Here is a 16,046-nt window from a genome sequence, read left to right as displayed (position 1 = left end):
TTTTTTCCCTAAAAACAGCAAAGCCACCTCAACCCCCTCCCAACAACTCACTCGTATTATTTTTATTATTATCCTATCCGATCCCAATGAGTAGTCCATGCTTCCACCCCTTACTATATTTTACTATTACTAGATTATTTGATGATTATCCGTGTATCCGCAGATAATTTGGATGATTATTCATTTATTCGTTGGTCAGTAAATGTACGGATAAGATCCAAGACTACCGATTATGCTTTTAAAAATCCCTGCTATAGCTGGTAAATTTTACTAAAGGCAAAGAGGGAGGTAGAATGGGGATTTAAAAAAAAAGTGTTATAACCAGGTCTCTGCTATATCCAGACCTATTAAATATGGGTTCCACTGTATATTGCCATAAACATTTGAAATGATATTTCATTGGATAAATAAGTTTAATTGAAATTAATCTTTATTTTAAAATAATAAAAACAACCCTGTAGTTTGTGTTTTATAATTATCCCGTCATTTACTGTCACATATGATCCAGATAGATGAGAGAAAAAATTATCGGCACTATATAATCTACCTGGGATATTCTTGACATTTTTACTTTTTTGTTTATTAATTTCTGAAGAAATGATTTTGAGCCTGAAACATTCCATGTTAAATTTTTTTTTTTTATTTTTTTAAATTCTGTTAATTTGATTTTTGTACATTTCTTTTTACCGACATTATTGAATATTTGTGTAATTATTACAATGTAGAGTTTTCTGATCTTGCATTTGAAACTAGTCTTTGGCCTCTTGTTTGAGTCCAACTGTGGGGGGCACAAATTTGATGCCTTGGGAAAGGCTCTTTACTCACATCATCTCAGCGTACTCAGGTGTGAAATGAGTATTTAGTCGATAAAAGCATTGTATCTGATGGAAGAAAATGTTGTAATAACGCCAAGGGACCCCGTTGGGGGGGGGGGGGGGTGCGGAATCTCATTCATATATCAGGCATTTTAGGCTGGTCCCACCATCAAGGTTTTACTGAAGTTCCACTGTATTATACATAAAATCTATTAGTAATATAGATATTTGGAAATATACCGTGGAATGGAGTGACTATGGCCTGTTGGGGTGACTAAGACCAGCCCCCAAATGTCTCCCCCCCCCCCCCTCCCCTATTAAACAGATATGGTAGTGTAAATCATTTATTGTTAGATTTCACTCTTCCCCCACACTTTAGAAAATGAACATCAGACAGGTTATTTCAATTTCAAGATATGCTATATAAAGATGTTAAAAAGTGATCTAATTTTCAATCTGGGGAGTGAATAAATAATTTTTATTTTTTAAAATTCCCTTTATTCATCCCATAGGGGAAATTTGTTTCTCAGGTCTATTCCAATGGAAGACTGGAATAACCCAGGCAGCAGCCACAGTGCAGCGCCGCAAATTGAGCAAGGGCGAGGTGACTTGCTCAAGGCCACTCAGTGCGGGGGCAGGTGATCAAACTCGGTACCTTTTGGGTTACGAAGCAAAGACCGTACTGCTGAGCCACACTGTCCCATAGTACATTTGGAGGTGAGTCTTAGTCACCCCAGCTGGCCATAGTCACCTCATTCCACAGTATTGAAAATTAATAGAAAGTAAATGGCATTGCTAGTGAAAGATTATGTTCATATCATTGATTAATCATAGTTGTCTCTGTCGGAAAACAATTGTAATATTGTCTGACAGGCATCATGTCTCTTCCTACATGATAAGTGTCGCTGTTGGCTGGGGACCACCTGTAAAGAGCTTTTAGCATGTTTAGTGGATACTGCACTATATAAATGTTCAAGGTTGTTGTTTTTTTAACTTGTCCTTTAAACCGGCCACTTATTTTCCTATCTCCATTGAACAAGAAGGTAGTCAACTCTTAATCAGAATTTATGCTATTGTCAATTAAAAGACAATTATAACATTGTGTATCCTGATACACACCAACATCAAAACAATGTAGCTTATGCCTGGAAGAGAAATATACTATAATCAAACACCCTCATGAAGCCACACTCAACACGAAAAGTGAGATGTACGGAACGTGTCCACATCGAAGGAAGTTCTTGTTAATCAACTTTAAACCGGAACCACTTCAAGAAACAACAACAGTCAACAAAACAACTCAGTCCTGACGATGGCAAATTAAGCCTGAAACATTAATGTAGACTGTCTCAAACATTGTGGTAAATATATTTTTTTTAAAATAATAATTCGCTCCATTACTACATGTCGAGCACTTTTCGTACCATATTTGTATCAAACACGATCCAATATATATAATATATATTATATATATATATATATATAATATATATATATATATATATATATATATATATATATATATATATATATATATATATATTATATATATACTCACACACACGCACACATACACACACACGCATGCACAGAGTTCTAAATTGTTGGTTCATCTGAAAAGTAGACAATGTTCTTTTTTCACAAGCATTTATTCATCATGAGTATTATTACAGTAAGAAAAGGACAGGTTTGTAATAGCATTAATAGAGGATTGATACAAATAAAATGAGGGCATAACGTAAACACCGGCTTTTAACAAATTCAGTTTTTTGTTTTTTTGAAATTCATAATAACTCTTCATAAAATACTTACAGTAAAAACCGATTAAACCAAAATTTAAAATAGTATTCTTCAGAGCTAGAGGTCAATGGAGTCTGACTTTATCCCTGTTTCTGCCAGATCTAACAGATCTAGCTACTCAATCACTGTGCCTAGAGTTGATTCCAGTCCCTTTGCTTGTGAAGTGAGTGCTCTACCAACTGAGCTATTATCAGGGCCCTTGAAATAGTGCCAAGAATACTGATTAACAACCTTTACAAGTGCAAAGGGACAACTGGGGCGGTGTCATTACATGTACTAGTAGATGATGACATCATTTCACTTTTTAAAAAGAATAATTTTACTGTTTTAATAAAACAAGGAAACAACTAATTTCTGTTTCGGATTAGTGATTGTGATGGGATCAGTGCTTTTGTAACAAAGCAAAGAGGAAGAATTGACAATATTTCAATATTTTTTTTTTCGATTTACAGATCTTTTCGGTTTATCTGATTTCGCTTAATCGATTTTCACCGAAGATTAAATGACAGTATCACAAAAATCTGATCTAAAATTATATATGCAATGACAAAAAAAAAATAAAATAAACATAAGACAAAAATTAAAAAAAAAAACTTATTATAAAGGATATTTTCACAATTTCCTTATAAGCAGAAAATTTTACAGTACCTACATCATATATACGTTCTACAGAATGTGTGGAGAGAAATCTCCAATTCATGCATTCCAATTTGCTTGTTAGGCACCATTATTGTACTAACACTCATACAATATCTGGCACTCCCATTCATACCTGAGTCTTAAACAGGGGTTTTGGCCCAGTCACGGATATTTTCAGTTTAATCGATTTTGTTTAATCTGTTTTCATTGAAGATTAAAAGACAGTACCACAAAAAGCTGACCTAAAATTTATTTATCATAATAGTAAAAAAATATATAAACAAAAGTAACAAAAAATGTATACTTATTATAAAGCATATTAATTTCCACTAATCATTATACTTATACGCTGTAAGTTTTACATTGCTTCATATATTTGTTCCTTAAACTGTGAAACAAAATTTCCATTTCATGCACTAAAAATTCGCTTATTAAGCGTCATTTTTGTACAGAATTCGATGGATTCTAGCAAATGGTGATGATGGTAATAATAATAATAATAATAATAATAATAATAATAATAATAATAATAATACAATAATAATAATAATAATAATAATAATAATAATAGCTGAGGATTGCTATGAATTTGGTTCTGTCTCAATAGTAAAAGCAGTTGCAGTACAAGTCTACAAAAATTACATTCACAATATTCTTATTAACAACAGGAGATAATTGTCAGATTGTTTTATGGATGTAAATATGACCCATCGTGTCAACCCGGTATTGTGTTGGATTCAACGTGCACACTTTAGCAGGTCTTATTACCCAACGCAATTATGGGCTTGATTTAACATTGTTGTAATGAACAATGTTTTGCGTTGATTTGAGATTACTATCATTACAACAATGAGTCCATAACAATTTGGGTTATCAGACCTGCAAATAAGCACACGCAGTTCGAATTTAATTTGGTATCAAATGTGAATTTAAAGTGGAAAACAGTAAGAAAATATAAAATTTTGGTTTATGCAATTTACAGAACAATATTTTTTTCTACTCAATAAAACACACACTTTAGACCCAAGTTTCACAATTTTGATTATAAATTCTATTTTTAGCATGAATACCATGCTCACAAAATACAGTTTTTAGTCGGCTAGTCACAAATGTTAATGTTGAATCTTACCAGTAACATGAGATGAAGGATAATATCATAAAGAAGTTAGCATGGAATGGTCATTTTAAAAAATAGAAATAAAAAAACAGGGCCACTCGAAGAATAGGATTGAAAAAAAGTAAGAATAAAAAAAAACAAAATGAAACAAACAAAAAAAAAAAAAAATAAAAAAAGAAGGGAAAGATAAAAATGGAAAGACTTTGAATAATATAAACATTAAATAGACGGCTTTTGTGCCAAATAGCACAATGGTCCACGTGTAGTTATTTGCAGAGCTGATGACCCAAATCGCCCAGGGCTCACTGTTGTAATGGAAATACGTACTCAATCCGACATAAAATAATGTTCAATCAAGCCCGTAATTGCCTTGGGTTACCAGACCTTAAAATATGTGCACATAGCACGAGGTGGATTGGTATTAGGTAATAGGGTACGAAAAACCAACGTCCTCCCAGCAATGATTCGGTAGCTGGATCTATTAGATTTGATGGAAAGTAGGTACACACTTTGCGATAGATTAGCTCTCTATCCAAATGGTAGCAAGCAACTGTTTACACTCAATTTAACCCAACAGAAACCGGATTAAACTCCATATCCATAAGCATTATGGGTCCGAAAGACTATTTGTGACCCTTTGCCTCAAAACGGTATTAAGTTGGGATTGTTAAGATGTTGAACATTGAATTTATAGTTATAGCCAGAAATATCAGACTTGTGTTGAGTTTGTATGTTTTATTGAGGAGAATGGATACATACCATATTTTAGGGTGCTAATGCCAACATTTTATATTTTTGACCAGCTTAACATTTAATTCGGCTTTTAAGCATATGGTTCGTTCCGATATAATATCATTTTGAGACGATGGGTCACATTTATAAAATAAAATATAAAAAACGGATTGTGGAGAACAGTAAATTAAGATGGTGGATAGGGAGAGAGAAGGGTGAGATACCCGATTCACAAAGAAAGATAAGTAAAAGTAAAAGCACTTGGGAGAAAACATTATAATATTGCTTCAACGATATGCTTTAAATGCGCGTTTTAAATACTTAAACTCTTTGTCAACAGAATGAATATAAAATGTGATCTGTCTTACAGAAACGATGTCCTGTTGCAGGAGAACCAGGTACAAAAAAATAAAGTTATTTTTAAGTTTTTCTAGGTCTGACGTGCGCTGGTCTGATAACCGAATGCAATTTTGGGCTTTGTTAACATTCTTAAAAATTGAGCTTTATATAGCGCAATATCCACTAAATCTGCTCAAAGCGCTTTACAAGGGGTCCTTGGTCAACAGCAACATTTAACATGTAGGACGGGACATGACGCCTGTTATGCAATATTACAATTTTTCGGACAAAGACAACGCTGTTAACAACCAGGTACTCATTTTACACCTGAGTACGGTGAGAAAATGTGCGTAAAGAGCCTTTTCCAAGGACTCAACTATGCGCCGAATGCAAGGCTCGAACCCAGGACTAGGACCTTCCGATCCGAAAGCGAGTGTCATACCACAAGACCACATAGCCGGACAATATTTTGCATTGGTTTGAGAATATTTCCAATACATCCTTGAACCCATAGCAATTTGGGTTATCAGGCCTGCAAATTAGTACACGTTGGGTTGGTCACATGGCACCAGAACTACATGAAAATATAGATTGTCAATAAATTACATTATATACCTAATAATGATTTCTAGATTTGTAGATGAAAGAGAATGGCATGGTCCCACACACATTAAAATAAAATAAATAATGACAACAAAAGACATTTATATAGTGCCTTACCCTGATTACAACACGCGCGTTACATTCAATAAATTATAGAATGAAAAAATAAACAAAGTAAAAACATAGCAATTCCAAAGAGATACACATGGCGAGTTGATAACACATTTTACATACATCATAGGCAAAACTTGTTAAACAGAAAACAGATCAACAAAATGATAACCCGAAAACCTGTTGTTCTCCCCCCCCCCCCCCAACCTCCTTCTCGTCATTATTATTGACCAGTTATCAATGTAGTATCCTGAGAGTGCTAAATCCTTAATGCAGTGTTACCAAACGGAGCAGATTTACTAAAACAGAGCAGATTTGCTTTCAATTTTCTATTATTCAAAAATGGAAATTCACTGTGTAAATTGTTTGCCCTTATTCTGACCCCCCCCCCCTCGCAATGACGCCTCTCCATCCCCCCACAGACACACACATATACACACACTATAGATGGAACGAAATTGACGTCACGCAGCAGCTCTTTGTTATTGTTTTTAGATACTGTTTCCATAATAATTACAATAATAAATTAATTAGATAAGATAAATAAATAAATATGGTCAAGCTTTGCATGAATCAACCTTATTAGATTTTAAAGTGGTTTGGTACTGATTTTGACTTCAGAAACATCAATGTTCGTGTAGTTCAGATGCATGTTGCATAATGTTGTTATCCTTTGCTTATTCTTGATTGGCAAGAGAGATAAATCTAGATTGCGTGTTCATTAAAAAAAACAAACCCAAACGAATTCATTGTCTAAACTCAGACTGGTAGGTACATTTCAATTTTTAAAATGGGATTACTCTCAAAAGTACGAAAAACTGACTCAACTATATGTCTCACGAAAGCGCTTTAACAATCATGGTTAGATATTTAGCTTCATGTTCTTACATGCCCTTAAAGCGTCAAGAGAGAGAGAGAGAGAGAGAGAGAGAGAGAGAGAGAGAAAAGAAGAAGAAGAAGAAGAAGAAGAAGAAGAAGAAGAAGAAGAAGAAGAAGGAAAAGAAAATGGAAATGAACTCGACTCGAGTACAGTTTCCCCAAACACACGGTTTCCTCGAACTTGTTCGTATGCCCCGAATTCTTTCATTATTATTATTTATCTTTCCGTTCCTTCCTCGAGCTATTTTTTTTTCTACCTCAAACTACGATTTCCTCGAACTTTTTTGCATGTCACGAGGAGTTCGATGAAGCTGCGCTCGAGTGTAGCCTATAGGTGAAAAAAAAAAAATAAAAAAAAAATCCTTTTGTTTATTGCACCTTAATTTCGATGAATGAGTCAGCATATGATGCTTTAAACTCGTCACACATTTCCGGATGTTGAATTCGCTTCCAGAGACTGTCGGCCATTTCCGGTGAAACTGTCTTTAACGCTATTTTCCTTTTGGTGGCAATATCGCACAATTCAACATCGCCGTCCTTTTTGTCTAAGAGATGACCAGGTATGTTTATATGTCTGGTATCAAATACTTTGGCCAACATTCCTGTTATGAAGACATCTTCGTGTGGGTTATAAGGAAGGTACATCGCCACCTTTAGCATTCGTTTGATTAATTGTGTTGGTAAAATGTAGACATTGCCCTGCAATGGGAAAGTAAGTGCAATGTTGCTATTTTATGTGAAATTTGAAGACGAAAAACTCTATCTATCTATCTATCTATCTATCTATCTATCTATCTATCTATCTATCTATCTATCTATCTATCTATCTATCTATCTATCTATCTATCTATCTATCTCTATCTATCTATCCATCTATCTATCTATCTATCTATCTATCTATCTATCTATCTATCTATCTATCTATCTATCTGTCTGTCTGTCTATCTATCTATCCATCTATCTGTTTATCTATCTATTTATATAACTATCTATCTATCTTGTCACTGATTTTATGACATTAAAATGTAAAGATATTTTCAACTACAATCGGACTAATGATTTTACAAGAGGTCTCCACAAAAGTATAGCTGTAAAGTATTAAACAAGTCTGCTGGTTCAATTAAATTATAACTTTTTTTTTTTTAACTAGTAAAAAGCCCGCAATTTCGCGGGGAAAGAACTATTTTCATTCTATATTGTACCCACAATCATTTAATGAGGGCAGATTGGTAAACAACGTTGTCTGTGTAACTTGGTACATCCTCTGTTGATTTTTCTGTGTGGCCCAACATGAAGTGTAAGCCACTACATATACCCTCTGACCCGTGACACAGCAACATACAGTTGTCCGTGTGTGAAAACAGGTTATGGTAAGAAAATCAACTGCGAAAATAAACCTGAAGTAGCAGACCTGAGCAGAGTTGAAAGACGATCCGGGCGGGGGAGACTTTCCGAAAGTTCCTACAAAGGGAAACAACTCATGTGATCGATGAATAGGTTGGACGAAAACATGAATATAGATCGCTCCCATTGACAGTTTGCCGATAACGTTTAACTAAATATTTCCCAGGGCAATAATTATCACATCGATGGCATGAAAACGACAGTAATATTAGCAGTAACATTAGTTGATGTTGTTAATCGGTGAAACTTATTTAAAATTTCTGTAAATCCGAATACCTTAATGTGATCAAGTGAATAATATCATTATGAATGCCACGATTTGCTGAAAAAAGCCAATCGGACAGCTCCTCACTCAGGAATTTTTGTATTGATGTTTATACTGGACAGATAGAGTTGAGGGTGTGGCCATACGTTAAACCTGGGTATTATCCACCCGAAACCATCACGTTGAAAGCATCAAAGGGGCAATAATAATACTGGATGTCATAAATAGATGAAAACTGTTGAAAACTTAGTGTAGATCTGAAATCCTTAAAGTAATTAAGTGAATACATTATTTCGAATTCAACGATTTGCGTAAAACCGCCAAACTGACAACTTTTTACAGTGTCGAAATTGGTTGTTTTTGAGAGTGTTAGTGTCGTCGGTACATATTTTATGATATCTGTTTGACTCAACGAACTTTCAAACTGACTATAAGTTATAAAAGGAAATCAAGTTATCTGTTTATCTATCTGTAAAAAAATACATTTCTAATTTTCAAATCTTTCAGTAGAGTTGTGCGTCGTATAATTTTTTTATTGACTCAAATAAGCACAATGTTCTCCATAAGGCTATATTTTTTAAAGAAAGGATAAAGAAAATGTCAAAATTAAAATGAAAGGTTTGACAACCAAAACGTACCTATTCAGTAACATATAAAGACAATACAAAACACAAAAACAAATCTTGTCTTGTTGTCGTCTCGGGTTTGCTCCTCTGTAATCTTGAAACAGAGTTGTTCTGATTTTTCGTGAAGATGTGTAGCTTGGACACTACTTCACTCTATACCGATCACGACCCAACAAATATTGAGAACAACCGTGCTTCTCAAATTTGGTTTACGTACAAGACTTAGCACTATCCTTTTGGATCTGGATAGAGGCTTGACTGACTCAATTGTTAACGGGTACCTTTTTATTATCACACTCTTTTATTGAGATGTGATATTACGACATATGTCGCTTTTTCATTGTCAGCGACCGACCAGCTTTTGATATTTTATAATACTGTGTTTGGTCTCCTATGTTATTTTTGTTATATTCTGTACCGGCCTGTAGACCACAGTTTCGGCCTCTTTGTGTTATACCTTATTGGGACATATAGTAACAGATTTGCCTTCTCTGTACTATGATTTGGTCACCCGTTCACGGACTTACACAGTACGGTAGCCTGTACTATGCCTTGCTATCTTCCGGCCCCGAACGTACTTCACACAATCAACCCTGCATTATGTGAAGGATAGCAAGTGACGTATTGCCTGCCATGGGTTTATATAACCATGGTGAGTAGTATTCATATCGAGGGGTGCCTGCGCAAAAGCCGTAACGAGGATTTCGTTGATTTTTCAGGAGAGCAAATCAAAACTTTGCGGATGGAATTTAAATAGTTAACCAAAGACTATCGTGATGATTTTTATACCAATACAACCGTGATTATATAGTCTGCTTGATTGTCAGGACCCCGGTCACTTTTAGATTGCCATTTTTAATAAAACGACGCATTTTACGTAGCTATTTTCATTACGGCTTTTGTGCAGGGACATTTTTTGAAAACTGTCACAGTATCGCTCTGCCCCTTTACCGTATATCATATTACTTGCATTGTGCACGCCGCCTATCCCGTTCTCAGGTGGAGGTTTGGCAGCCCAAAAGCCGTAACCGGGAATAAGACAGAGCTGTCAAGAGAAATTACCCTGAACACATTCTGCTCAAAAGCTGTAACTAGTGATACGGTGCAATAAAAACCACAACTAAGCGTTATTCTGGCCTGCCATAACACAGTAACTTGCGATACGGTGTTTGGGCAGGAGTGAATGACTGATGTACTTTGTTTAAAGAGTACGAAATGACACCGTAACACTGAGAAAATAAAGAAAATAACCGAGCTCTAAACGCATTTTTGACTTTAAAAAATATAGTAAACATTCTTTCTGATGCAAATAATCGGAATTCGTCCAAAGAGGGACTCAATAACTCCACCCCCCCCTCTCTCTCTCTCTCTCTCTCTCCTCTCTCTCTCTCCTCTTCACAACAATCTCTCCTTCTCTCTATCTCTCTTTCTCTCTCTCAAACTCTCTCTCTCTCTCTCTCTCTCTCTCTCTCTCTCTCTCTCTCTCTCTCTTTCTTTCTCTCACTGACTCTCTTTCTCTTCTCTCATAACTCTCTCTTTTCTTTCTTTCTTCTCTCTCACGAACGAACCTCTCTCTCTCTCTCCCCCCCCCCCCTCTCTCTCTTCTCCTCTCCCTCTCTCTCTCTTCTCTCTCTCTCCTTATCACAAAATCTCTCTCTTTTCCTCTCTCACTAACTCCTCTCTCTGTCTCCTCCCCACTCTCAACCTCTCTTTCTCGTCTCTACCCCTCTCTCTCTCTCTCTCTCTCTCTCTCTCTCTCTCTCTCTCTCTCTCTCTCTCTCTCTTTCTCTCTCTGAAAAATGGCAAAACTGTTGGCATTGATGAGTTATACCCCGACATGATTACTAACTTTGGACCAGAAACAATAAACTGGCTGGCAAATACTATGACAGACATCATGGACAAGGGCACATACCCACAAATTTAGAAACATGACAAAGTAATAGCCATATTAAATCCAGACAAACCAATGACTGAACCATCCAGCTACAGACCAATATCTTTACTTTGTTGCTTATACAAGCTACTGGAAAGAATTGTACTAGAGTGAATCAACCCATTTGTAATTCCCTGCGTACTGCCATAACAAGCGGGCTTTAGACTACAAAGAATCAGACGTGAACAGGTCCTTGCACTGACCTCATACATTGAAGCAGGCTTTGAGAGAAAAAAAAACCCAGAAAACTGGTGCAGTCCTAATGGACTTAACTGTAGCTCACGAATCTGTTTGGATAGGCGGACGATGTTAAAGCTTTCAAAAATGATTCCCTGTTGACAGACGCTTAAACTGCTGTCTACCATGACTGGAAAAGACAATTTCATGTCATATTGGGAGGAAACAAAAGCAAAATACCAAAAATTAAAAACAGGGCACCACAAGGTTCAGTTTTAACACCATCTTTCTTCAATATTTATATCTCTGAAATGCCAAACTTCCAAGCACTCAAACTTGGATGCCTTGACGACTGGGCCTTAGCCTATCGATCGAAAAACTGGAAAGAGATTGAAGATGTTTTACTCAAAGACACCTCCCGCCTGAAACAATACTTGGATAGGTGGTAAATAAAAATGAACATCACCAAATCAGTATCCAGAATTTTCCACTTGAATAATCGAGAAGCAACAAAGGAATTGAAAATCATAGGTGGTAACTCAATACTACCTTCAAACCCCAATCCTAAATACCTCACATTTGACAGACAGCTAATTACCGAAAACATTGAGGGAACTGCAAAGAGAATCGCAAGAAGAAACAGCCTGCTGAGAAAACTCACAAGAACCACCTGGGGAGCCTCACCACAGGTACTGAGAATGTCTGCTTTGGCACTGTGCTACTATGTGTGAGAATGCTTTTTGGATGAGGAGCCCACATGTAAGCCGCATTGACATCCGATTATGGGAATCAATGAGAATTATAACAGGATGTGTCAAGTCAACTCCAACTCAGTGGCTCCCAACACTGAGCGGCATTGCACCACCAAGTCTTAGACGACAAGACGCTAATCAAAGGATACATGCAAGAATTGATGAAGCCACGGATAACACTCCTATAAAAATAATCATAAAGGGAGCACCTTCAACAACAAGGCTCAAATCGAGAAGACCTTTCCACCTAACAAAAATGGTAGACTTCAGAGTGAAAAGAACTGGAGCTAATGTGGAACAGGGAAACACCAAAAGGAGGAAACATCATAAAAGATCCCATCAAAAGAATGCCTGCATTCCAAAATGCCAGGAATACTGGGTTTCCTCAAATCGCCTTAACAGGACATGGCAAAACTGCATCAAATATGTGCAGATGGAATCGTGGGAACAGTGATGCCTGTGAAAGTGTTGGGCAGCTCCAGAGACCAGCAATCACAGCGTCCTCCACTGTCCAGTAACGAGAACTATGCTATGAAAAAGTTCTTAGGGCAGAGGAAGACTTCCCCAGCTGGGTTGATGAAATGAATTTGGAGTTGCAGTCATGCGCTACCACTCCCCCTCTCTCTCTCTCTCTCTCTCTCTCTCTCTCTCTCTCTCTCTCTCTCTCTCTCTCTCTCTCTCACACACACTAACTCTCTCTCCCCTCTCTAACCAAATCTCTCTCTCCCTTCCTCCTCTCTCAACCAACTATCTCTCTCTTCTCTCTCACTAACTCTCTATCTCTCACTCTCGCGTTCTCCTCTCTCACTAAATCTCCCTCACTCTTTCTCTTCTCTCTCTTTTTCTCCTCTCTAACTCTCCCTCTCTTTCTCTCTGCCTCCTCTTTCATTCTCTCTCTCCTCTCTCTCTCTCTCTCTCTCTCTCTCTCTCTCTCTCTCTCTAACTGTCAGTCTCTCTTTCTCTATCACACACACAAAAACTTTCTCTTTCTCTCTCTGTGCCTGTCTGTTTGTTTGTCTGCATCACTCTCCCTCTCTCTCTCTCTCCCTCTCTCTCTCTCTCTCTCTCTCTCTCTCACTCTCTCTCTCTCTCTTTCCCTACGATGAGATCTATGCATACGAGGTGAAAATTACATTTCAAAAAAAAGATCAGGATTGCTTTCCTTAATCATCAAAACGCAGATTCAATCAAGTAATAGTTAGACTTATCAAGTTCATTGGTGGCCAAAGGAAAAAACAAACCGTCTCATAATCCAGAGCTTGACCCATCCCTTAAATTGTGATGTCTTATCCTGTAATTGATACTGGCAGGTAGGGAATTTCAAGACTTGGATTAATTGTTACCCAATTGTCTTTCACCATCAATCTTGAACGTTAAAAGTCGAATTTTACATGATTGTAACACAATATTGCATCAAAGTCATTGTAGAATCTCATACAATGTCACATTACGGTCTTTCAGTTGATCTAACTCTCATTTCCAACCCCATGTTTTTCACTGCTCTAAGACCGTAAAGTCAGTCAAGGCCATTGAGCTCGCCATTGTAACCACGGTGGCATAATTCTATGCCTGCCCAAACGCCTTATTGCTAGATACGGTTTTTGGGCAGTCAACTTTACCTTTGCATTTCCACCTTTTCGTCAGGCGGTAAAACTGTAGCTACTGTTAAGGCTTTTGGGCAGTGACTGATAGGCACTGTTTGGAGCGTCTTAAGTCTGTATTACACGCTACGGCTTTTGGGCAGTCACATTATCTGTCTAAAAACGTTACGGTGTTCGGGTTTTAATTAATAAAAATTAATTAATTAATATTTTTGCATATATTTTTTTGTAGAAATAAACCTTACTCCAACCCAAGTTGATTTATGTAAAAAACGAAAAATTGAATTTTTTGACGTTACGGCCTTTGCGCAGGCACCCCTCGATATGACGACTGAGAGGCGTTGTCAACACAAGATAGCATAGCAACAGGTTTGAAAAATAACAACTCATGGTTGCCTAAAGCTAATATCCCATTGAGACTTAAGCTCGTTCTACAGTAACGTGACATATCTATCTATCTATCTATCTATTTATCTATCTATCTATTTATTTATTTATTTATCTATCTATCCATCTATCTGTTTGTCTGTCTGTCTGCCTGACTGTCTATCTATCTATCTATCTATCTATCTATCTATCTATCTATCTATCTATCTATCTACCAACCTAACTGCTTACCTATCTATCTATCTATCTATCTATCTATCTATCTATCTATCTTTACATATATATATATATATATATATATATATATATATATATATATATATATATATATATATATATATATATATATATATATATCTCACTCTCTCTATCTCTCACTCACTCTCTCTCCTCTCTCTCTCTCTCTCTCTCTCTCTTTCTATCAATCAATCCATCTATCTGTGTGTGTGTGTGTGTGTGTGTGTGTGTGTGAGAGAGAGAGAGAGAGAGAGAGAGCGTATACTTGTGTGCGTAGTGCTTTAAATCTCAAATTAAATGTTGGCGATTCCTACTTACAACTGCATGCGGGGGGTACCAATTCAGTGGATAATTCTGTCGTCGTATACTGAGGAAAATACTGCTGCCTTCCTTCCGCTGGTCGTGAGCCATCGTGGCGTAATTGATGGATCCGTAGATCATATTTGACATATCTTGAGAGGTCAAAAGGTCAAGTATTCGAGGCAGATCGAGAAACACATGATCTTTTACCTGCAATAATGTTAAAACAATTTTGGAACCATTTTATGCCCATTTGTAGATCTCATCTAGCTAATGTATCTAAGTAAGATTCTAACATCATAATATAATGTCTTTGATGAATAAGTTTTTAATCGATATATTTTTTAAATTCATTTTGATGTAAATGATTATCATAGTTATGATAACATTCGGGATTGTTTTACCTGAATCTTTCATTTTTATTTCAGATGGTATTTAGATCTTTCTCTTAAGGGGCGGTTTGGGTCTTTCTAAAAATAGTTTAATTACTTATATCGGGTCGGTTTTAATCATTCTGTATCGTCATTATAGGTTAAAAAGCAACATTTTTGGTGTAAAATGATATAAATTATTTGTGTTGATATCTGTTTTGGGTCTGGCATAAAAAGAAATAACAATCTTGTGGCAAACGTTCCGCATGAACTAACTAGTGTAAATGTTGCTGCTCGAAGCTCGAAGAAATAAATAATAACGTGAAGTTGAATGGAAGCTTCAATTTAATTACAAAAACAGATCAAATGATTCATCTTAACTACGCCACTACCGCATCATCCCATTCATCTGTGGTGTTTCATTCATCCTGTTTTGTTGATAAAGGGGAAACCCGAAACGTTCATTTGATTTGTTTTTGTAATTAAATTGAAGCTTACATTCAACTTCACGTTATTATTTATCGCATGAACTAATGAAGGAATGACCTCCATATTCTTCCCTCTTGTCAACATTGTAGCAAAGTGTGTCACCATAGAGAGATTTTGCAGCTTTTTTTAATGGAATGTTTATTAGAACATTACAACGTTGAGAATTAAAATGTTATGACAAAATTAATGTTAAAAATATATAATTTGGATTTTGATTCAAAATACACACATATCGTATCCAACAAAAATCTCTCTATGGTGACATACTACATTATCTCTGTGATAACTGTGAAACTTTTCAGACAATTTCATTGAATCGATTCTGAGAAACGTTTGACACAGTACGGTATCCCATACCCTTAGACAAATGGCATATTGAGAAAATAGCTAAATAGCTCTCCGTTTTTCACACTTTTCTTACTACCTGTACCCTCTTTTCGACTGTGTTTTTCGTGCCTTTATAGTC

General features: G+C 36.2%; 1 protein-coding gene across 3 annotated transcripts in view; it reads right to left on the bottom strand.

Annotated features, from left to right (window-relative positions):
• Positions 1-2,445: 2,445 nt before the first annotated feature.
• Positions 2,446-16,046, bottom strand: part of LOC144979795 (UDP-GlcNAc:betaGal beta-1,3-N-acetylglucosaminyltransferase 8-like) — a 35,674-nt gene continuing 22,073 nt past the window's right edge. For all 3 annotated transcript variants that reach the window (XM_078926891.1, XM_078926892.1, XM_078926893.1), the window contains 2 exons: positions 14,739-14,930; positions 2,446-7,734 (listed from right to left, as the gene is read on the bottom strand). In XM_078926891.1, the coding sequence (XP_078783017.1) occupies positions 7,405-7,734; positions 14,739-14,930 (522 nt within the window). In that variant the 3' untranslated portion in view covers positions 2,446-7,404. The remainder of the gene's footprint in view (positions 7,735-14,738; positions 14,931-16,046) is intronic.

This window comes from Berghia stephanieae, chromosome 9, assembly GCF_034508935.2.
Source record: "Berghia stephanieae isolate SIO BIC M18660-M18661 chromosome 9, UCSD_Bste_1.3, whole genome shotgun sequence".
NCBI lineage: Eukaryota > Metazoa > Mollusca > Gastropoda > Nudibranchia > Aeolidiidae > Berghia > Berghia stephanieae.
Note: the sequence above shows the minus strand (reverse complement) of the source record. Positions and strands in the feature narration are given on the sequence as shown.